This window comes from Drosophila subpulchrella, chromosome X (genome assembly GCF_014743375.2).
Source record: "Drosophila subpulchrella strain 33 F10 #4 breed RU33 chromosome X, RU_Dsub_v1.1 Primary Assembly, whole genome shotgun sequence".
Classification (NCBI taxonomy): domain Eukaryota; kingdom Metazoa; phylum Arthropoda; class Insecta; order Diptera; family Drosophilidae; genus Drosophila; species Drosophila subpulchrella.
The window spans coordinates 9866123-9889999 of NC_050613.1; the positions used below are offsets into that span (position 1 = coordinate 9866123).

The window sequence follows — 23877 nt, forward strand, 5'->3', positions numbered from 1 at the left end:
AGTTGTAGTTCACAACATACTCAATGTAGCCTATTCGTTTATTTGGCAAAGTTAAAGAGTGACATTATAGTTTAAAAAAATCCTACATATATCACCTAAATTGGTTAAGTGCAACATGAGATGAACTTAAAAACTCAGAGATACTAAAATAAATTTATTTTAAAAATTAAAAAAAAACGTATCCCTAAAATAATGTTAACTTTATTTTTGGAATCTAGGGGTCCAACTCTACCAGGACCTACCATCATCGTTCTTGGAGCATTTTCAACATGTTATTTTGTTAACTAGTGTAATATGCAACAGCTGTGTGTTGCTGTTGTTGGTCTCGGCTTTGGCTATTCGGAATTTCGCGGCAAACGGATCGTTCAGTTGACTTCGTGCAACGCAGCCGCGCAGACGCAGACAGCGGTTCAAAGCCCCGATATCCATTAAATATCCGATTTGTTTCTTTTTTTTTAAACACATCCAAAGGATCCCGTGACGGCGTTTTTGTGATCGATGTGCCAAAAGTGCCAGGCTACGTGGGCTAAGAATTGCAAGTAAGCCAGTAAAGTGAAGTGAATCGAGAGGTTGTAATTTCAAAATAACACCTGTTGCCGGCTAAAAAAAAATAAATAGTACCAAGAGTTCGAAATAAAGTGCACTCAAGTGCATAGTTTTTGCTTTTTTCATTTGCACAATCCACCCACAAAACGTACAAACCAAAACAACCCCACTATGAAAACTATGAAATACGTTCGAGATAACAAATAAAAAAGAAGTACAAAAAACATTAGCCATAAAGAAAGAGGGGCTTTGATAAGTAGGCTATATGTTGCAGGCACAGCAGCAACACTAACGGCTGTTGTTGGGGGATTGTCATTGTGATGATGTTGCTGTTGCTATTGTTGCTGTTGCTGTTGTTACTGTTGCTGCTGTAACTCTTTCTTTCTTCTTTCTTCTTTTTTTTTTTTGCAACGCCAAAGACAATAGAAAGATTTGTCTTTGCGGCATCAACTGGCAGCAACATCTGCAGCAACAACAACAATTGTTTCTCTATGAGCATTATGCTCTCGTGTAGACATAAAAGAAATTTGCATTTACATTGAAAAAGAAATGAGGCGTAGGGAGACGTCGGCCACGCCCCATTTCGCATAACTCCAGCGCACAGCAGCAACAACAATGCACAGCAGCAACATCTCCGATAACAACAGCAACATTGTATTGGGGGCCTCAAGTCTTACACTAATGTGTTTTGCCAGCACGCATTAAGTTTAAAGGAGGTTTTTAAAAGGAGGTTTTTCGTAACTACTTAATTATAAACAGTCATTAAAACTCACTAAAGCTATTTGCAAAAGTATATTATATGCAGGATACTATTTTGTTGGCCATTCACTAAAATGCCTGAGAGATAATACATTGTAAACTTATAAAAACTTTATCAAAAATAAACAAGTACATAGTTATTATTAAAAATCAACCTTTTTTTTAATTATAAAAATATTTAAAGTTTCACTGAAACACATAAAAAATATTAATAGTTTGGAAAGAATTCGCTTAAGCAATAGAATTTCAAAATCTTCAGTGTACTTTATCTTTTATAGCAATTATACAGCAACATTTTATGAAATGGAAGTTTTTAGGCAATCCACTGAAAGTCGTAAATATATCTATTTTATTCGATTTGTTGGCTTAATCGGCAGTGCATAGTTTTAATTAACATTTGGCACGCACCAATAACAAGCAACTATCCACAAATAAATACACTGATATAAACCAGGATACATTTTATTATAATAGGTTGCAATACAGATTGTCTATATTTTATTTCCGATATAATAAACATACCCACTAGAGGTATGTTTAATAATTTACAACCGAAATATCACAGAAAATTTGAATATAACATGCACTTTTTCTCTGTGCAGCTGCAGTTGGTGGCAAGCATTTCCCTGGGTGTTGTTGCAGCTAAATGAAATTTGCCGCTAGGCTATTAAAACACTTTACTTAGCCATGAGTACTATAATTAATTAATTGCACCATTTGAATACTGTTAGGCGGGAATGGGGATGTTGCTTTGGGCCAAATCGAGTCATTGACACAATGCCATGCCATGTCTTTGGCCAAATCTGAAGAATCCAGCCGGCAAATGACTTTGCCACCTGCTGGCCAAGGTGACTGACACCAAATGACACCGACTGACATTGTAATAGTGAACCCAACGACTTCATAGCGATGTCGAGTGGCCAAATAACCGAGTCGCCGAGTGAGTGACTGGGTGACTGACTGATGTCTGCGTTTGTTTACACTAAATTAGCGCAGAAAATCGGCAAGCAAATCACTTTAATTGTCTCAATCATCGTGATAAAGTGGTTGGATGCGTGGGTGCCAAGAGTAGCAAAGCAAATAAAAACTTGAAGCCGGGGAAGTGATCAGTGATCAGTGATCATGGCCTTCAGCTGGACAGGAAGTTTAATTGGCTTGCATCAAAGCCATTATATTCACAACTATCTGGAGACAGCTGAGTTCAAAATATTAGTTAATGGCTTTTTCAATAACATGTTTCACGTCAGAAAATTTTGGCATACAAAAATATTCAAATATTTAAGAAATAGGATATAGATATATGTAATCAAGTGCCATAATTAAATGTTGTACTTGACAATCTTAAGTATTGTCCGTTATAACTAAAATAATATTACAATTTGGTATTTAAAATAATATAAATATTTCAATAATAATATGGGTATCATCATACACATTTTTACAATTATAAAATTTTTAATTTTTAACAGTTTATGAAATCTAACTTTTATTTCATTTGCCAAAAATTCAAAATATACAATATCCTATAATGTTTATTCCCATATAACATAATTTGTTCAACTGTATTATAATTTTAGAATTATAGCTAAATCGATTCTTCTTTATTTTTCGAAAACTATTGTTTTGCAAAGAGCTGTTGCTGTTAATTTTTGGCTCGGGCCTAAAAACAACACTGTTTTTCTCCACAGTAATGACGCATGTCAATGCAGCAGGAGGATGGTTTGGGGGGGGGATGAACACTCCGGGCCGGGCCAACAGGTTTACCTGGTCCCGGAGCCGCTAAGTAAACTCGTTTGCTGTCGCTGCTGACCCAATTTCGTGCAACTTTTTTCGACATTTTTACAACAATTTTTGTTACTGCTGCCCCGCGGAGGTTTTTCGCACAAAACAAATCACAAAAAACGAACCCTAAGAAAAGCAGAAAATCACCGTCGAAGAAATGGGCCTGCAGCATCCACTTTTCGGATGGAGATACCGAATCCGAATCTGAACCCGAATCCGTATCTGCATCTGCGGCAGGAAAGGTTCGCTTTGATAGCCACCTGTTTTTTGTGGTTGGCCCAGTCTCACCCAACTGGCCTTTCACTTGGCCACCGAAAGAGCGGGTTTCGCGGCTAGCAATTGAAGTGATAAGAAATCGACATTGAAATTGATTATGTCAGAGTGGCCGGGTTTCAACACAAACGAACAGAGAGTTATTTATCACACAGAAAAATGGAAAATTATCTTAAACCCAAAAGAACACACCTACATTTGAAAAGAGCCATATTACCATGGTTAAACCAGCTATAAATGTCTTTTAAGTGATAAAAACTGGTCCACGAAATTAATGTCAACCTTTTGTAATAAAAAAGTAGTGGCAGTTTCCTAACACATTTTACAAGGCACTAAAGATAATGTCAGTGACGGAAAAACTTATTGTCAAAAGTTTTTACCTTTAAGAACACCTAGTAATATACCTATTTAATATGGTTCTTTCTGAAATAATTTAAAAGGCAGTTGAGAATAATTTGTATAACCCAGTAACCCTATTAGTTACTATTGATTACTATTATTTATCGTTTTAATTAGGGCTCTTTACAGGGGGATAATAACTTAATTTGAAATATGAAAAAGTTAATGAATTTGTAAGCGAAGAAAATCGATTTTTTTTTAACAATGAGCAAGGTATCGTTAATCATTTGAAAGAAATGGTCAGTACTTCCCAGTCTTTCGCCACCACCTGTCACTTTTATTTTTTGTCGGGACCCCCGGGCATCCCTTCACCTGTCTGCCTTTCCATGTATATCTCACACTCATTATACATGGTATGTAAATTGTAAGTTTCTCACCCACCACTCCTAAAAAAAAACGAGGTGCAATCCACCCTCTAGTTGAAAAAAACCCCTCTCTTATTTGTAAACTGGATAGACAGGCGCTAAATGCCGTTGGATATTTCAACACCCGCTCGATAACAACTCAACAACAACTGTGGATACCACAACAACCATGTGCGAACAGCTCCCTCGGCCAAATATAGCCAAAACTATTGAGTTTCGATCTGGGCTTGAACCCCCAGCTCAGCTCAGCTCAGCTCAGCCCAGCTCGTATTCAAGAAATGCTCGCAATACAATCGAAATGAAACGAAACCCATTTCGTATGTCTTTGCCCAATCGAGCACGCCAATTACGAATACCCCAAAAATCCAAAAATACAAAGTTAAAAAAAAAAAACCATAGGTCCACCGGTTACGTCAGTGGATCGTAGTACAGCAAAAGCGCGAGTATTGTTGTAATCCAACCGAAAAAACGGCCCACGAATTTGAAAGACAAACAAATGAAAGATGGTTGCATTTACGTGGCTCACATTATAAACCATGAAATGAAAAGCCGCTAACAATCCCCCCTTTTTGTCCCTATTGGCCGCAATATCGTCAAGGTCGTCGTCGCAGTGTTACCATCCAAAATTGGTCGGGAAATACGTATGGTTGGAGTGGTAATGGGGGGGGGTGTCTGGGATTAGTGCAATACAAACACCTGTTGCAACCGAATGCATTCGAAAAGGCAGTTAGGCAAATCAGATCGAAATTGGTTAATGCTTTTAGATTTTCAACAATCAGAACATGCAAGAAGTTATGTAAACGATAATAGCAGTTTATGGTTGCTTAAGCATAGAAAAATTGGGTGGATTATGTTAGGAAGTTGCTAACTGTTAAAGTCTCGCAACATTAGATCTAAAAGAATCTAATAGATATGAGCTCTTTCTTATAAGAACTGTATAAAGTGAAATAATTGAACTGTCTTAAGGTATACGAGTATTCTGTCTTTAATGTTAGAACTTTTCTTTCATAATTAAACGCTTATTTTTTTAGAATTTAAGTTCGATCTTAAATTCAAAAACTATATATCATTTCTCATATACTTTTTGTATTTTTCAGTTGGCTTACGAAGAGCACAAGGAAAGCACAAAAGGATTGACAGAGAACAGAAATATCAGAAGTTCCATTACTATATTATCTACAAGAAGGAGCTAAGAAGCAGAAAAAACAATTTACTAAATAAGCTATAAACGGATTATCTACAGTGGAGTTGTGAGAAATCAAAAGTATACGAAAAGCAAAGGATCGACATATATCTAGACAATCAGAGAGTAATTCCAGTTTCCAAAACCCCATAATAAATGGTAAACATCCCAACAAGAACCTCCTACAAATAATCAAAAAGGAAAGCACAAAGCACAGTGGCACAAAGCACTCAAGCAAAGCGGCCTTGAAAGCAAGCAAAGCCTAGTAAAAATCGGGCACTATCAGGGCCCCGCCATGCACAAAAGAAAGAAACGCTAGACCTTAGAGAAGTGAGCAGAAGAAAGAGTACACAAAACTAGACCGAAGAAACAAGGGACAAGAAAGTAAACACCCATCGCAATCAGGGTATAATCACACCCAGCACTACAGAACAAACCCCTGCCTCAAGATGGTGCTAAACCTCCTCTTCATAACCACTGTGATCAAGTCCACATTCGGTGTGGTGACCACGGGGCTCTGGCTCATTCCCCTGATGCTGGCCGCCATCACATACTATCGCTACGATGCCGTGGACCCCGAATCGAGGCCCCTGGACCAACTGAATCTCTTTCCCGAGTACGACTTCATTGTGGTGGGCAGTGGTTCGGCGGGCGCTGTGGTGGCCAATCGATTGAGCGAGGTGCGAAAATGGAAAGTACTGCTGATAGAAGCCGGTCCCGATGAAAACGAGATCTCGGATGTGCCATCGCTGGCGGCCTATTTGCAGCTGAGCAAATTGGACTGGGGCTACAAGACGGAGCCCTCGACGAAGGCCTGTCTGGGCATGCAGAACAATCGATGCAATTGGCCCAGGGGTCGTGTCCTGGGCGGCAGTTCGGTGCTCAACTATATGCTCTATGTGCGAGGCAATCGCAACGATTACGATCACTGGGCCTCGCTGGGAAATACTGGCTGGGACTACGATCATGTGCTGCGGTATTTCAAGAAGTCCGAGGACAATCGCAATCCCTATTTGGCCAACAACAAGTATCATAGTCGTGGAGGACTGCTGACGGTCCAAGAATCGCCCTGGCACTCCCCGCTGGTCGCCGCCTTCGTGGAGGCCGGAACTCAGATGGGCTATGAGAATCGTGATATAAATGGAGCCCAACAGGCGGGCTTTATGATCGCCCAGGGAACCATTCGCCGAGGCTCGAGGTGCTCCACGGCCAAGGCCTTCCTGCGACCCATACGTTCGCGCAAGAACTTCCATCTCTCGATGAACTCTCATGTGACCCGCATTATCATCGAACCCGGAACGATGAGGGCCAAGGCCGTGGAGTTTGTGAAACACGGCAAGGTCTATAGGATAGCAGCCAGGAGGGAGGTGATCCTATCGGCAGGGGCCATCAATACGCCGCAACTGATGATGCTTTCCGGCCTGGGACCACGAAAACATCTCGAAAAGCATGGCATACGAGTCTTGCAGGATCTGCCCGTGGGTGAGAACATGCAGGATCACGTGGGAATGGGCGGACTCACCTTTTTGGTGGACAAGCCCGTGGCAATTGTTCAGGATCGCTTCAATCCCACGGCCGTGACCTTTCAGTATGTGCTGCGCGAACGAGGACCCATGACCACTTTGGGCGGAGTCGAGGGTCTGGCCTTCGTCCACACACCCTACTCGAATCGCAGTCTCGACTGGCCGGACATTCAGTTCCACATGGCACCGGCCTCCATTAATTCCGACAATGGAGCTCGGGTGAAGAAGGTGCTGGGCCTCAAGGAATCGGTGTACCAGGAGGTGTACCATCCCATAGCCAACAAGGACAGTTGGACGATAATGCCGCTGCTCCTGAGACCCAGATCGCGGGGTTCCGTGAAGCTGCGATCGGCGAATCCCTTTCACTATCCCCTAATCAATGCCAACTACTTTGACGATCCGCTGGATGCCAAAACCCTGGTGGAAGGTGCCAAGATAGCGCTGCGAGTGGCCGAGGCCCAGGTTTTCAAGCAGTTCGGCTCGAGGCTGTGGCGGAAACCATTGCCGAACTGCAAACAGCACAAGTTCCTGTCCGATGCCTATCTGGAGTGCCACGTGAGGACCATTTCGATGACCATCTATCATCCATGTGGCACCGCCAAAATGGGACCCGCCTGGGATCCCGAAGCGGTGGTGGATCCCCGCCTGCGGGTCTATGGTGTCCGGGGATTGAGGGTGATTGATGCCAGCATTATGCCAACGATTAGCAGCGGCAACACCAATGCACCGGTGATCATGATAGCGGAAAAGGGCGCCGATCTCATCAAGGAGGACTGGCTTACGAATCCCGAGTATAAGGTCAAGCGGCAAACCCATGTAGCAAGAGATGCGGAGCCAGCTGGTAGCAGCATTCAAGGCATCATCACTCTGCCCGCCAGCAATATCACTCAAAGCGACAGCAGCAATATCGCCGGCAACAGCAGCAACATCGAGAGCATCTTTGGCAACAGCAGCAACATCAGCAACATCAGCAACATCGACAGCAGCAACTTCACACTCAACTATGCGGATAGTTAGTGACCCCAAGATGGGTTATATAAACAGAAGGGCTCCAGTCAGCTCCAGATTTTGTGCTCAGGGCTCGGTTAGCTTTAAACACTCCCAAAGTGTCCACAACGAGAAACAACACAAAATGTTTGCCATTGCTAAAGTAAATTGTTGACAAGGTTGAAAGAGAACTCAACTAAAGCCAGAATGTGATTGAAAAGCTTAGGAACTCACAGAAAATTCTCCACTGGAACCAGAAGCTATCTTTTATTAACCATGAGTCTATCTTAATCATGGGATCCACCAAAAAATATCTACAAAAAAGTACACAACTTTTCTACAAGCTACTAAAGTTAATTGCATTAGGAAGACACTTTGTAAGGCCCATAAAAATGATTACAAAATCCCACTATTGAACCAGAAGCTGTAGGCAAATATAATCTATTGCCTCTACTTTATGAAGCCATTAAAAGCAGCTCTTTATAAAAGGTTTACGCCTGAGACTTAACGAACTCAAACTTTATATTTCAAACTGTTGTTGGTTTAAATCTGTCTTTTATTAAGACAATGATTAAATCTTCATTAAAAAAATTGTTCTTAAACTTGAAGTCCAGAAAAGTCGAGGTATAATAACGGACTTAACAAAGGAGAGGTTTCGAAACTCGTACTCCCCACTGAATCTCATCGCTTGACGTCCTCAAAAACCCTACACAACGATCCATTGCAAGACGTAATCCAGAAATCGAGTCATAGATTAAATGCTTAGCCTCAACTATGCTGTATTCCTAGATATATTAAGTAATTGTTGTCTTCTTTCTTTTTTTTTTGTTTATATATTATTTATGATAAGCTAGGGGTAGATAATTTAATATTGTTTGACTATTTTTAGGAAACTCCCATATACGCATTATTTAAATGACATTCTATTTAATAAATTAAATTTGCATAGACATTAAAGGCGAAACGGTAGTTATTTGCTGACAGCCAAAAAGCAGGCAACGGAAATGAGGTAAGCAAATTGGTTTTGGTCGAAATAAAAAGCATGAGAAATGACTCATCGCGTGGTTAGGTGTATTTGGTAGCTAAATTTAATTCGAGGCATGGGCGTATTCAGGGGGATTTTGGGTGTTAACCCCCCTCTTGCAGGGCAAATTCTAGGGAAAGCTTTGTGTGGAAAAGTATGCTGCAAAATATTTGTTCTAAAGGTTTTCTAGGGTCGGTTCCTCCATTAATTAAATTCTAGATACGCCACTGTTTAGAGTACGTATTTTTTGATGTATTTTCAATTTAATCAATAGATAGCAGTCGTGTATCTAGAATATGGTGGGGGGATACAACAAAAATGTGTGGGCTTAAAATGAAATATTTGGGGTAAAATACATATTACATATACTTTTTAATCCGAGTGGGGGTATCTACCCTCTATCCCCCAGCCTGGATACGCGCATGACAGATAGTATAGCCAAAGCTCTATTAAAGCCACATACTATGTGCATTTTATTGTGAACTAACTAATTAATTTTGTATATATATTTTGTACTTTACACGCAGTGAGTGACAACTGAATATACCCACCCTAAAGTGAAAATATTCACGAATATTCAACCATGTATAGGCTGGCATCTCTCGATTTATATACCATAGCCTAACATTTGGGCGCGGCAGTAAAAAACACATAATAGCACGCAACATTCTTGTGTAGAAAATATGTATATTTAATTACCAGCAAACAAACCTAGTTTTTAACTTGTCGCAGCAACGCCCAGCGAAAAATGTACATACAAAATATAAAGCTATTAACTAGCCACCAATCGAAATGTTATAAATCATCATTTTGACAGCCCCAAAACCAATTGGTCAACAATTTTCATGCGATTATCGGAAGCCGGAAATGGTCAACGGAACTTGGTCTAATCAACACGAATTATAATCACATTGGATGTCTTTTTCCGGACGTAGATCGAAGATGTGCTAAGTGATCGGTCCCTGTCCCACTTTTGTTCACGATACGTTCTAATTGAACCGCAAAAAAAAAACGTGGATTATAATCATATTAACCGAAGCTAAGCACAAAAACCAGACTTTATGGCTAATTAATGGAAATGTCCAAGACGCAGCGCACATTTACAGAAAACATGGTCAACAAATCACACGTTTTAATGGACGAGCGGTTCTGGCAAGTTCAAGGTCTAATTTGGGTATTTGATGTTGAAAGGTTGCTTTGTCTTATGGAGTTATGATCTTCTCATAGGGAAGAAGCTTTGCAAAAACTCTTATTTTGTCTTTTTACTATCTTTAGTATCTTTGGGATTAAAATATATTCGTTTTGAAATACAACAAATATTACGTATACGCCCTGTGAGCTTTACATTCAGAATCTTATGAATTTTAAAAGCTTTAAATAATTTTACAACATTTTTTAGACCATTTAATTTAATGTTACTTAGTGTGAATTTTTTTTATAATTATTTTTAAAAAGATATGAAGACTTCTCGTTGTAGTTAGTTAATAAGTATATATAACGTATACGCAATGTATCCAAATATAAGAGGAAATTACAGTAACTTTAAACAATTCTGGTAAGACTACATTTATTAAAAAAAAACCGGTATCCACTAGTCGAATCCACTGCGACTGTCAAGTTCTGGCTCGTTTCGGTAATTATTTCAGCCACGCCCCCTTAAAAATTAAAACGAAATGGAGCCCCAATGTCTACGTGACCGATTGCAATTTCGCCACGAGATCAGATCGATGGATTTGCCCTAGACATATGTGTCCACACGCATATGAATCTGCGGCGATTTCTCGGCCAAAAACGCAATAAACCCAAGCGTATGCAAAATTGGCAAGAGTGTATGCGAAAAATTGAATGGGGCAAAGTGGGTCATTGGCCAGCGGAAGTATCTGCGGATCATCTGCAGAAAATAAAAGATAACTTCCGGATTGATGTGTTACCGTTCCAGTTAGAGGTCAGTCAACTTGTTGTGATCTCCGTTAGACAAGCGTTCGTGTCCGAGCAGTTGACCCAGACCCAATGAACTTGATCTCTGGCTCGGTGTTCGGTGTTCGGTATTCACATATTTGCATACTTCACCACAAAAATCCAAGCAACCACTCACCTGTAAGTAAAAAAGAGAAGAAATACATTGATTAGGCTCGATAAATCAAGAAAACCTTAGAATAAACCATTGTTACAGCATAAATGTTCATGGCAACATGGCAGCATTCTTGTTATCTAGCGGAAGTGTCTAATTTTATGTTGAGTTTCCTTTTGATATTATTATTTCACGGCCTTGGTTCATGATTAGTGACCCATATACAAGATTGAAGTGCCCCCACGGAGCTGAACAGCCAGTTCTTTTAGTTATTACAAAGGTGCCAATCAAGTTTCGATTCGATTCAAAGGCAAACCAAAAATTCTTAGTCACTTTGGCCGACCTTGACGTATGAAAATGTTGGGCTATACATGGGGTTTTATGATTCAGTGGAAGGTTTATTTTATTATTAAGAACTATCAAGTGTAGGTTCTTCGTTTATTGAGTTACTGATTTGCATAAAACTAAGTGGAAGTTCGTGAAGGGAATTTATTGGATTTTAATCTACAAGTTGTAAGGAACGTATAGATAAAGAGATGGGTATTTTCCATAAATGGTTACTCAAAGAAATACTTATTTCTATTGGTATTTATTTATATCATTTCCGTTTGTTAATCTTGATCCATGAACCCCTGTTCCATCCTCACATTGCGCAGATCTTTCCGATCAACTTCCTGACTTCATCAACTGTTGTTTTTTCTGAACTGAGTGTTGGCGTCACGTAGTCAATTGGCCATTGATCACAACAACCGCACCGAATAGTGGACTTCAGATCAAATAATTGCACACTTTAATGTGCCTTAGTGCTTGGCAAACAATAATGTTATCTGGCCAAACTCTGGCTGTGTATCTATTTGGTCTGTATCTGTATCTATATGTGCGTTGGCGTATAGCAATTATGCGCATTATGATCGTATCAAAATGTTATTCAACTTCTGTTCTGCTTTGTCATGTCAATCATCTGCAAAATCAATCGATTTGTTGCGGCTTAAGAGTCCACTTTGTGGCGGGGGAAGTCTCAATAATTGAATTATATGCTCGGCTTGACTTCCTACAACAAAATGCGTTGGTTTCCTTTGTGACCCAATCATGGAAATCTCATCAGATTTGAAGAAAATAGTTTGTATATTTATGCTATCTATAATGAGTCACTGTTTGAGGGACCTTTTCTGCAGAACTTCCTTCAAAGTTCCTCGAAGATATTCCAAAATACACCCCCTATGTTAGTATTAGTTTTGTAATTTTTACTATCATCTTAAATAAATAAAATAATATTCAAAAATAGATCCAAGCTTTATTTTCGGTTGAACCAACTTAATATTACACATTTAACTACCATATGCTGTACACAAATAGCTTGTTATCTGTCGACTGCAATAGATTTTACAAAGTAGTGGAACTATCAATACTTCGCGGTTTAGTCGGGGTCTTTGAAATCGCACTGGGCTCGGAAAATTGCCCCATCAGATGGATACTCTTTGGCTGGGAGCCCGGACTTTGCCAGCAGTTCTTGTACCAGGCGGCCTGCTGGCGACTCAATCCGAATCCGGCGGCTATCCCCATCGAACATTGGTGCAAACTGCGGGCCAGAAGACGAAGGAATCCACCAAAACGGTGGGATGGAATCGGTTTCGGGAGGACAAAAGAGTTCAATGTTTGAGGAGATCGCCTTTGAGCCTTCAAGTACATAAGTGCGGACTCATTCAATCCATCATCGCAGGCATCATCGGTATCGGCACCCGCATCATAGCCATTATCGGAAGGACTGCAATTTCGATACTGAAAACTAGGTGCACTGGGCTCCTGTCCCAGGGTTTCAATGGAATCCCTGCTTATCTGCGGACTTCTCAGATATTTCCTCGAACCACTCGGCTCACTGTCGGAACTCTTTGAGCTGGAAGCCCTCCTGGTCTGGAGACCCACCTTGGGGTTACTCCTTATCCTAGGCTTACGTTCCCTTACAGCCGGTTTGAACATTTTCAACCAAAGTTTTTGGTCCTATTTATATTATTTTTGAATTTTGATTGCTCTGGTGTAACCTACTCAAAATGAAGATATTCTTTAGATTTTTTCCAAAAATAGCTCTCGCAAAGAATGGGAATGAGTTTAACTGATTTTTAAAACAAAATCATTTTCTTTTACATCCACCACTATTTGAAACATTTGCTTCAAATCATTTGACCAGAAACTGATACTTTTGTATGAGTACCCTTCTAATGACCACAAACAAGTTAAGACCTGTAATTACTCTGCAGATAATGAACGTGCACAGAAGCTTGTCGAAATAGGAAACACCCACTTCGTCAAAAATACTCATAAAACTATTTACCTGAAGGGAGCAATGTGTTAAAGGCAAACGACCGAACGTTAATGAAATTGGAAAAAGGCTTGTTTTCGGTTTTATTTTAGTAGAGAACAAACATTATTTAACATAAACTAAAACCTTGAGTAGATATTCGCCACTAGATTTGGCTAGATTCATTCATACAACATCGAGCCTCTTAGTTTTCGAAAATATATATACTGGTATTTTTGTCTGTTTTATATGTAACAAAACGCTGGAAACAGGTTTTTGGCTTTAATCAGGAATCAAATCTGTTAACTTTTTTTTACCGGCAAATATTACCACATCTAAAACAGTGTCTATGCAAATTTATGGAAGTGAACGAATCGCTTTGTCATGATGATCGAACGCAACGCAATTAATCGCCAAAGATAATGGAGAAAAAACCTATACGGTTAAGTTAAGAACATTTTATGGCCAGCACATTTTCCTCATTTGCCAGTCACTCGGCAGATTGTCAAACTATCAGATGTGTCAGCATGGATACAATCATTTAAAATACGACTGATCATATTTATAGGTGATTTGGCATCCTGTTACCACGATCGAATGCCATGGGCCCAGCAGCCAATGAGTGTCAAAAACCCACTAAAGACATGGCCGAGGCCCCAAAATAAAAATTGTCAGTCAGTGCAAAGAGCAACTTTGCCAAAATCAGCAGTTGCCAACTACGAAAACTCGGTCAAAGACAACGAGTTTGCTTAAATTCTTGACTTTATGCGAACAGAAATAGTCGTTGCTTGTGTTTCTGCGGCAGCACAATACCTATCGATAGTAAGAGTCAAAGCTTAAATTGCCGTTAGCAGATTACACTGAGCGAAAAAGGACTATCATGTCACTAAATGGGTAATTTAGTGCCTACAAAGAAAAAATATCACATAAGGATTAGTTTAATATACGCATGGTACATTTAGGAAGTATCAAGAAAGATGGCGAACAATCAAAGTGATACGCACGGATCTTGGTAGAATTAATACTGAATTTCATCAAAATGATCATCATATCATATTTTGTTTGCCCTATTTGAAATTGATTATATTTGAGTTATGAATATAACAGATTATCATATTTTCTTGAAAAACACCCAATATAAAGGTGGGTTTATAAAAATAAATGTACATTTATCTTATTTTGTAATAATATGAAAAGTTCTTAATCAAATACTGAATTTCATCAAAATAATTTGATTATATTTTAGTTATAAAGATACAGGATTAACATACTTTCTTGAAAAACACCCAATATAAAGGTGGGTTTATAGAAATAAATTTAGATTATATCTTATTGTATTCTTATATGAATAGTACTTAATTAAATACATATTTTACCCAATTTTCCACACTTGGCATTCTATTTTTGGTCAATTTCGATTTGCTTATAATTTTTCTCAATGTACTTAATCGAATGGCAGCTCTACGAACTTGAAGTCCGCGATTCGCAGACGAATTGCGAAATTGGAAGCCGCGGTGCTTTTGCAGCCTTGGCTCCAAAGTGTCCAGCGAGTCGGTTAAGCTTGAATGTCAACGGTTTGGTTCTCGATTGCCTGGGGCCCTCAGAATGTTTGCAAAAGGGTTCTTAACGTCGAGAACCTCATTTGGTATTCCAGACAGGTGCTGTTGAAACTGCAATTCCTCCGATGATGCGATATATGTATAACCATCCTGGAATCGGAATCTCTGGGCAATGTCCTTCGACTAACCATATTCCATCAGAACGATGGCCTTTGGGGCGGAGACCGCATCAAAAGACTATTAAGCTCTTTATAATTTATTTTTGTTTTGTTTTGTTTTCTTTTAGTATGTCATACGGTTGCGGTCGGCTGGCCAAGTTTACGTTGCCAAGCTTCCAAGTTTCCCCTCACGAGTGGGCCGGGGATCTTGGATTTTTTCACGACGTCTTTTAAGCAACCAATCGACTCTCTTGGGCTCTCCGATTCTAAGCTCACGAATTCACATGCAAGCGGAAATAATTATAAGAATTATTCGCAAAACAATGCGGCAAGCAAAAATAAAAAAAATAAAAAAACAAACATTACATGCCTCCAAGTCCATTCACCATTTACCAGGGAGTATAATTAGACACAACTGCTGATCGTTTGCCGGCGATTATTTGGTAACAAATCAATAAATTAATAGATAAATAGTTTAGTTGAGTTTATTAGCTGCAGAGATTTATTACCATATATGGTTGGGTAACATTCTGATGAATCTCTTACATAATACATTTCAAAAGTGGTAATATTATAAGTTATTGGTAAATTCACTTTAATAATCAAGTTCCGTCAGGGAGTAATATCAGAAATATTCCCTACTTTATAATACGTACAATACTCCCTTTTAAACTTAAACTTTCCTTATGAAAGAGATGATTTTCTGAAATTAATATGATGCTATTGTCATATATATATTCTGTAGTTCCCCCACTAATCCTATAATACTGATTCTATAATTACACCAGTCACCTTATACCGCCACCTCTAAATTAACTTTGAAGTTTTTTTTCGTTCGAACCCATTGATATGATTATTAGATCAGACCCGTTATTAAGTGACTTCTGTATTCAGCACACAATTTAAGCTACCCCTTGTGCATTCCCACTGCATTTTGGATGGAATGTTTACGATCTTTGATCGATCGACCGATCGATGTACTACACAAATGATATTCACTCCGTACTCTCTGGCTAAAAAGGCCCGAACTGGACTGATAGCTCGGCCCAATAGCCGTAATTGTCAACGGTGCAGGGCCCCCTCCCTAGAACCCAGTTGCAGTTCAGTTGCAGTTCAGTTCCCCCAGCCTCGGGGCTTTAGTTCTGCTCTTAACTCAGCGGTCAGTCGATCGCGACAGTCGAGTGAGTCCGGCTGAAAGGTGATGACGCTCCAATGACTTCGCCACGGAACCGCATCAGAATCATTCTCGGCCTCTGGCTCTCGGGACTGTCGCTGGTTTTGGGCCAGGGTAACGATGGCAATGTAGTCTTCGATATGCTAGAGATATACCGACGAGGTCAGAGGCAACTGGATCTGGAGAATCTGGACGAGGGTCAGGCATTGGCGGCCAAATATGATTTCATAGTGGTTGGTGGCGGCACGGCGGGCTGTGCCCTTGCAGCCCGCCTCTCCGAGAATCCCAAGTGGCGCGTACTGCTCCTGGAGGCCGGCGGTCCCGAGAACTATGCCATGGACATACCCATCGTGGCCCATCTCCTGCAGCTGGGCGAGGTGAACTGGAAGTACAGGACGGAACCCTCAAATAACTATTGCCTGGCCATGAACGACAATCGCTGCAATTGGCCGCGTGGCAAGGTGATGGGTGGCAGCTCGGTTCTCAACTACATGATGTACACCCGGGGCAATCGCAGGGATTACGATCGCTGGGCCAGCCTGGGAAATCCCGGCTGGAGTTACGAGGAGCTGTTGCCCTACTTCAGAAAGTACGAGGGCAGCGCCGTTCCCGATGCCGAGGAGAGTCTGGTGGGTCGCCAGGGACCGGTGAAGATTAGCTATTCGAAGACCAGGACCCGGATTGCCGACGCCTTCGTTCGGGCCTCCCAGGATGCGGGCCTGCCCCAGGGGGATTACAATGGCGGGTCACAGATTCGGGTCTCCTATCTGCAGGCCAATATCTACAATGAGACGCGATGGAGCTCAAACCGGGCCTATCTCTACCCAATCAAGGGAAAGCGCAGGAATCTGCAGGTGAGAAAGAACGCCCTGGTCACCAGAGTGCTGATCGATCCGCAGACAAAGACAGCCCTTGGAGTGATGGTGCAGGTGGGTGGCAAATCACTGAAGATCCTGGCCAGAAAGGAGGTCATCCTGTCGGCGGGAGCCATCAATACGCCGCAGCTGCTGATGCTATCGGGCGTTGGACCCGCCAAACATCTCCGCGAGATGGGCATCAAACCCCTGGCCGATCTGGCCGTGGGCTATAACCTCCAGGATCACATTGCGCCCGCGGTGAGCATGCTGTGCAATGTGAGTTCCCTGCAGATCAGCGATATGTTCAGCTCGGAGGCGATGGCGCAGTTCCTTCAGGGACGCGGCGTTCTCCGGATACCCGGAGGCGTGGAGGCCATATCATTTTACGCCCTGGACGACTCCCGAAATCCCGATGGCTGGGCGGATATGGAACTCTTTGTGGTCGGCGGGGGACTGCAAACGAATACGGCCCTTCGTCTGGCCCTGGGCATCCAATCGGACATCTATGAGAATATGTTTGGCGAATTGGAACGTCAGAGTGCCAATGGCTTCATGATATTCCCCATGATCCTGCGGGCCAAAAGTAGGGGACGCATCAAGCTGAAGAGTCGAAATCCCGAGGAGCATCCTCGAATTTATGCCAACTACTTTGCCAATCCCTATGACCTCAACATCACAGTTCGGGGCATTGAGCAGGCAGTGAGTCTATTGGATAAGCCAGCCTTTAAGGCGATTGGAGCCAGGCTATTCGAGAAACGCATCCCCAGTTGTGCGAAATACAAGTGGAGGAGCAGCGCCTACTGGGCCTGCTATGCCCGCCACTTCACCTTCACCATCTACCATTATTCAGGAACCGCCAAGATGGGTCCTCGGGCGGATCCTTCGGCGGTGGTGGACGCCCGTCTGCGGGTCCATGGAATCGAAAACCTTCGAGTGGTGGATGCCAGCATTATGCCCTACTTGATCTCGGGTCATCCGAATGGACCGGTGTACCTAATAGCAGAAAAGGCGGCCGATATGATCAAAGAGGATCATAACTTTGTGTAGGGCAAGCTGTTCTCAATGGGCAGCAAAATGTATTATAATCGTGGGTTGATCTTTAGTCCTTAAGAACTATGTACATATATGCCATTCTTTGAGTGCTTTCTAGTGAATTAAAGACGAAAATACAGTACAAATTACGCAATTAATCTTTCTATTGGCAGTGTATAATTAAAACAAGTAATATTATTCATTCCTAAAGTTATACAAGTTGTAAAACAAATTACATCACAATTATTAAAAGGAAATGGACCTGTCATTGAAAACTAATTCTAAAGTAGTAATATCTCTTAATGATTGCTTTCATAATTTACAGATTTATTCAGAAATAATTAATAACAACAACTACATCGCTAATAACACTTAGAAACAATGAATAATATTATGATTTATAAACTGTCAAGAACATGTAGTTTTAATTTTGTGTAAAGGGAAAGATATATTTACATTTACAATAAATTGATTCAAAATTTGTAATTTACATTTGCAAAGAAGGTCTAAAGTATTAAACATTTCGCTGTCCATCGGATTAACAAAAATATAAATCAAACATGAAATAGTCATTAATCCATTACAATTCTTAATAATATATAGAAAATGGTATATAAAATGTATAATACAAAAATATTTGGCATTAGGTATGTCTCTTGTGGTTTATTTTCGGCTATTTGTTTGGGTACGAGAATAATTTAATTATTCATAATCTTGTCATAGATAATGATGATATTTCATGAACTTGATGACTATAACTTAAAAGCTGGCTAGCCAAAAGCCATCTAGAACCATCAAGTTATACAATATGTGAATAATTTAATGGGATCTGGTTTGACATTTGCCCAAAGACGACAGGTTCTCCGAAGAGCCCCGCCCGAATTCTTCTGGCCAGAACCGCAGAATCATGATGAATCTATGTTAATTGCAACCCAAATCCGGTCGAAGAGGATCCAGTGGTCTTGCCATGGGAGGCCCTTAAATGTTTAGACTCCGGCTTCCGCATCTAATCTACTACATAGCTGCTAACGATCGGCAATCGTCGATCGGCTGAAGTCAATGCCAGATTCCGATTCAGATTCAGATTCAGATCGTAGAGCTTTCGATTTCAACTGGCTTTTGCTTTTCGTCTTTGTCTGCGCAGCTCGTGGGCATGTGAACGTGTCCATAGTCAAGTCTTCGAAAGATTTCCAAGTCTTTGAAGATTCTTGGCGGGCCGAAGCCGAGATCCAAGATCGGCGATACGATCCGAAGGCAGAGAACCGAGTGCCGAGAGATTTCGCACAGCGATCGGTTCGTTCGGCGTTCGCCGCCGAATTTAATATTAAATTGAACTTGGCCACGGCATTTGTCAGCACTTCTAGTTACGTATTCGATTGGGCAACACGCTCGCGATCGCGTAGAAGTTTCCCCCGCCCCACGACCAAGAATCCCGATCCGCGCTCGCATATTATTTTTTTTTTGGATACCACCAGTCCAATCTTTTTTTTTTGGCTGTGCAATCGGTGTGAAAAGTGAAGAAGAAACTATCGAGAATTGAAAGCCCCATGATGGCAAGCAATACGGTTATATTTATGGGCCTATGCCTGATCTATATGGCCACTTGGGATCTGCGAATCTCCGCCCAGGATAGCAACAATGTCCTCTTCGAGACCATTAACTTCCTGAGACGCGGCCAGGCCGACGTGGAGCTGGAAAACTATGACAACAACCTGGTTCTGGACAGCGAGTACGATTTCATAGTGGTTGGAGCCGGAACTGCGGGTTGTGCCCTGGCCGCCCGCCTCTCGGAGAATCCCCTGTGGCGCGTTCTGCTCCTGGAAGCAGGCGGTCCCGAGAGACTCGTCATGGATGTGCCCATAGTGGCGCACTTCCTGCAGCTGGGCGAGATGAACTGGAAGTACCGGACCCAGCCCTCGGATCACGCCTGCCTGGCCATGAACAACAATCGCTGCAATTGGCCGCGTGGCAAGGTGATGGGTGGCAGCTCGGTTCTCAACTACATGATGTACACCAGGGGCAATCGCAGGGATTACGATCGCTGGGAGGCCCTGGGCAATCCCGGCTGGAGCTTTAAGGATGTCCTCCCATACTTCAAGAAGTACGAGGGCAGCAGTGTGCCCGATGCTGAGGAGGATTACGTGGGCCGCAATGGGCCGGTAAAGGTCAGCTATGTGAACTGGCGCTCCAAGATCGCCGAGGCCTTCGTGGAGGCCTCCCAGCAGGACGGCTTGAAGTACAGGGACTACAATGGTCGCATTCAGAACGGCGTGGCCTTCCTGCACACCACCACCCGCAACTCCACCCGCTGGAGCTCCAATCGGGCCTATCTCTATCCGCTGAAGGGAAAGCGCAGCAATCTGCATGTGAAGAAGAACGCCCTGGTGACCAAGGTGCTCATTGATCCGCAAACGAAAACGGCCTATGGCATTATGGTCCAGACCGAAGGACGCATGCAAAAGATCCTGGCCAAAAGGGAGGTGATCGTCTCCGCTGGAGCCATTAATACACCCCAACTACTGATGCTCTCGGGCGTGGGACCAGCCAAACATCTCCGGGAGGTGGGCATCAAGCCTGTGGCCGATCTGGCCGTGGGCTATAACCTACAGGATCATACGGCGCCGGCGGTCACCTTCACCACCAATGCCACCTCGCTGAAGTTCGAGGACTTCTCCGATCCCACGCTCATCAACCGATTCAATAGGATGGAGGGACCTTATGGCTCGCCCGGTGGCTGTGAGGCCATCGCCTTCTGGGATCTGGATCATGAGAGGGACGAGGATGGCTGGCCCGACATTGAGCTCTTCCTGGTGGGCGGCTCCATGTCCTCCAATCCGGCCATCTCGCGTGCCTTCGGCCTCAAGAAGTCCATCTACGACTCACTCTTCGCCGAGATCGAGGACAAGTCGCTGAACGCCTTCATGATCTTCCCCATGATTCTGCGACCCAAGAGTCGCGGTCGCATCATGCTGAAGAGCAGTGATCCCTTCAAGTATCCCCTGATCCATGCCAACTACTTTGCCCATCCATACGATGTGGACATCTCGGTGAGGGGTCTGCTGAAGGCCATCAGTCTGATGAACCAACGGGGCATGCAGACTATCAATGCCCGGCTGTGGGAGAAGAAGATCCCCACCTGCAAGCAGCATCCCTACAAGAGCTGGGCCTACTGGGCCTGCTATGTGAGGCACTTCACCTTCACCATCTACCATTATTCGGGTACCGCCAAGATGGGTCCCAAATCCGACCGTGCTGCGGTGGTCGACCATCGCCTGAGGGTGCATGGCATCAAGAATCTTCGAGTGGCCGATGCCAGCATTATGCCGGAGATCATGTCCGGACATCCCAATGGGCCCGTCTTCATGATCGCCGAGAAGGCAGCCGATATGATCAAGGAGGATCATGGTTTCATTCAGTGAACATCCGTCTGCCGGCAAAATCCCCCAGTCCAAAGTTGATTTCCACAATCAGGTGTAAGCCCCATTTACACTGGCCTGCCACCATTTTGTTATCCTGCCCCCACATCATATCATATCGCAAATCTCCGGCTGGTGTCAAATGGGGCTTACGTTTTAGTTAAGGCTTTCGAATATCGTTTGTTATTATCTGTAATTCTCTCTTGCCTGAACTGATTCTAGTTTAAGTTTAGGAATGTAAGCTACGTATGCATAAATAAATCAATATAAGTTTTATGTGTACCTTAAACAAAGATTGTTTTCTATTTGGGGGGAATAATTGAATGGCGAAAATTCTATACTTCTAGAGGCTTTAAGAGGTGATTGGATCGCTATCAGGAGATTTTATCAGCATGGGCCAAATGGGTGCAAAAAAAATTGTAGCTAGGTATATGATAGGAAAAAAAATAAATAGACTTTATTTTTAGCAACTAGCCATCAAAGAATCAATTGTTATTGGTCTTAAGACTGATGTGCTAAAATAAATCTGACATTGACATTGAATTTTACTGAATCTCATTTCTCGCCTTCGTCTCATCTATTTCAATAGGAATTTTTCATGCTAATCAATTTGTGGCTTCATAATCGAAATCCAAGAAATCCATGAAGTTGACCGCTTGTTTGACGATTTTTTGTTTCGTTTTATTAGACGCCTTTGTTTTGAGTCTCTCCCAATCTTTTTATTGTTGCGGAAATGATTTTTTGCCTTACTCTTGTTTTTTTTTTAAGCTATTAAGTTGGTGTTAATATTTTGACGAGTGTTTTGTCTGATGGTTTTAGGTGCTGAGTCTTTGGTTTTATATCGGTTTAATTTGCATTGATTTGACCTTAGAATTATTTATGTATGTAGAGTGGGTATAAATCTGTCGAAAATTGAGAATAATTGCTGCAGCAGAATTAAATTTGTTGGGCCTCCCAAGGGTAGACTATGTTAAAAATAAATTTAAGTCGGACTTAAACTTGGCTAAAAGCTCTTGCCCATTTCATTTCGACCTGGCTTAAAAGCTCGCTTAGATTCTTTATCTGCCCGTTTTAAAATTCTTAATATAAATATAACTTATAAGTTTTATAATTTTAACAAGGAAGAACGCTATAGTCGAGTACCTCGACTATCAGATACCCGTTACTCAGCTAAAGGGACCAAAGGAAAATGGAGATATGCAAGCAGCAAATGCGCCACCTACCGGCGGTAGACAGATTTAAGCGTTGTGGGCGTTAGAGTGGGCGTGGCAAAGTTTTTTTTAAATCAATCGATAGGTATTGACGAGGCTAATACATTTCAGTTAACATTTTTTATCTAGCATAAAAATTGTGGGCGCCACAGATTTGGGCGGTTTGTGGGCGTTAGAGTGGGCGTGGCATATTTGCGTAACAAACTTGCGCTGCGCTCAAGCCTACGGAATCTAAATCTGAAATCCCGGTTCTCTATCTTTGATATTTTCCGAGATATCCGCGTTCATATTAACGATTTTTTGAAGTTTGTGGGCGGTTTGTGGGCGTTATAGTGGGCGTGGCAAACTTTTTTTTGGGTCAATCGGTAGGTATTGATGAGAACAATACATTTCAGTTAAAATTTTTGTTCTAGCATCAAAACTGTAGAATCCACAGTTTTGTGCGGTTTGTGGGCGTTTGAGTGGGCGTGGCACTCTTTTGAAATAAACTTGCGCTGCGCAGGAATCTCAGGAATCTGCATGCCAAATCCCAGTATTGTAGCTCTTATAGTTTCCGAGATCTCAGCGTTCATACGGACAGACGGACAGACGGACAGACGGACATGGCTAGATCGACTCGGCTAGTGATCCTGATCAAGAATATATATACTTTATGGGGTCGGAAACGCTTCCTTCTGCCTGTTACATACTTTCCGACGAATCTAGTATACCCTTTTACTCTACGAGTAACGGGTATAAAAATAGGTTAGAAATTCATTGGAATGTGTTGCACTTGTTTATAATCCGAAAATCCTAACCCCAGTGGGAACACGTAACAAAATCTCCTTTCCCATCGTAAAAAGTCACTATGGTTACGCCAGACTTTTCATTAACACAAATTGAAATATTCATGAATCAAGGGGGCGGTTCCAGTCGTTAAAAAAAAAGGCAAACACAAAAGAGACATATTTTGAATGCAATTGCCATGACCAAAACAAGGCCCATCCTCCAGATTTTGGACCATATCCTCTGTCTAAGCCCTGTCCTGCTCATTTATTTCGTTTCCTGCTGGGATTTGTAAGGGAACCCATTGACTTGGGTTTGGGGTTGGAGGAACTGCATCCATATGTTGGGGGTTGATGCCGCTGCATTGGACCACCCCTGTATCCCTTTATCCCATTTCTGACTATTTGTTTTTTTTTTCGGCTAGACCCAAAGTCCTTTAATCCGCTTTGGTTTTGTTTTGTTCTTGATTATTATGCTCCATGGGGTGGAATATATTA

General features: G+C 42.0%; 5 protein-coding genes across 7 annotated transcripts in view; 3 read left to right on the forward strand and 2 right to left on the reverse strand.

Annotated features, from left to right (window-relative positions):
- Positions 1-23877, reverse strand: part of LOC119558236 (flotillin-2) — a 104360-nt gene that overhangs the window by 68980 nt on the left and 11503 nt on the right. The gene's annotated exons all lie outside the window — the stretch shown is intronic.
- On the forward strand, positions 404-8723 carry LOC119558226 (glucose dehydrogenase [FAD, quinone]). Its single transcript, XM_037871544.1, has 2 exons — positions 404-539; positions 5222-8723. Exon 2 carries the CDS (start codon positions 5757-5759, stop codon positions 7845-7847), a length of 2091 nt encoding a protein of 696 aa, XP_037727472.1. The 5' UTR covers positions 404-539; positions 5222-5756; the 3' UTR covers positions 7848-8723.
- LOC119558240 lies at positions 12221-12936 on the reverse strand. Its single transcript, XM_037871564.1, has one exon. It carries the CDS (start codon positions 12887-12889, stop codon positions 12296-12298), a length of 594 nt encoding a protein of 197 aa, XP_037727492.1. The 5' UTR covers positions 12890-12936; the 3' UTR covers positions 12221-12295.
- On the forward strand, positions 16073-18137 carry LOC119558235 (glucose dehydrogenase [FAD, quinone]). The gene has a single exon (XM_037871554.1). The coding sequence runs from the start codon at positions 16138-16140 to the stop codon at positions 18001-18003; it is 1866 nt and encodes a 621-aa protein (XP_037727482.1). The 5' UTR covers positions 16073-16137; the 3' UTR covers positions 18004-18137.
- On the forward strand, positions 19365-21650 carry LOC119558232 (glucose dehydrogenase [FAD, quinone]). The gene has a single exon (XM_037871552.1). It carries the CDS (start codon positions 19536-19538, stop codon positions 21405-21407), a length of 1872 nt encoding a protein of 623 aa, XP_037727480.1. The 5' UTR covers positions 19365-19535; the 3' UTR covers positions 21408-21650.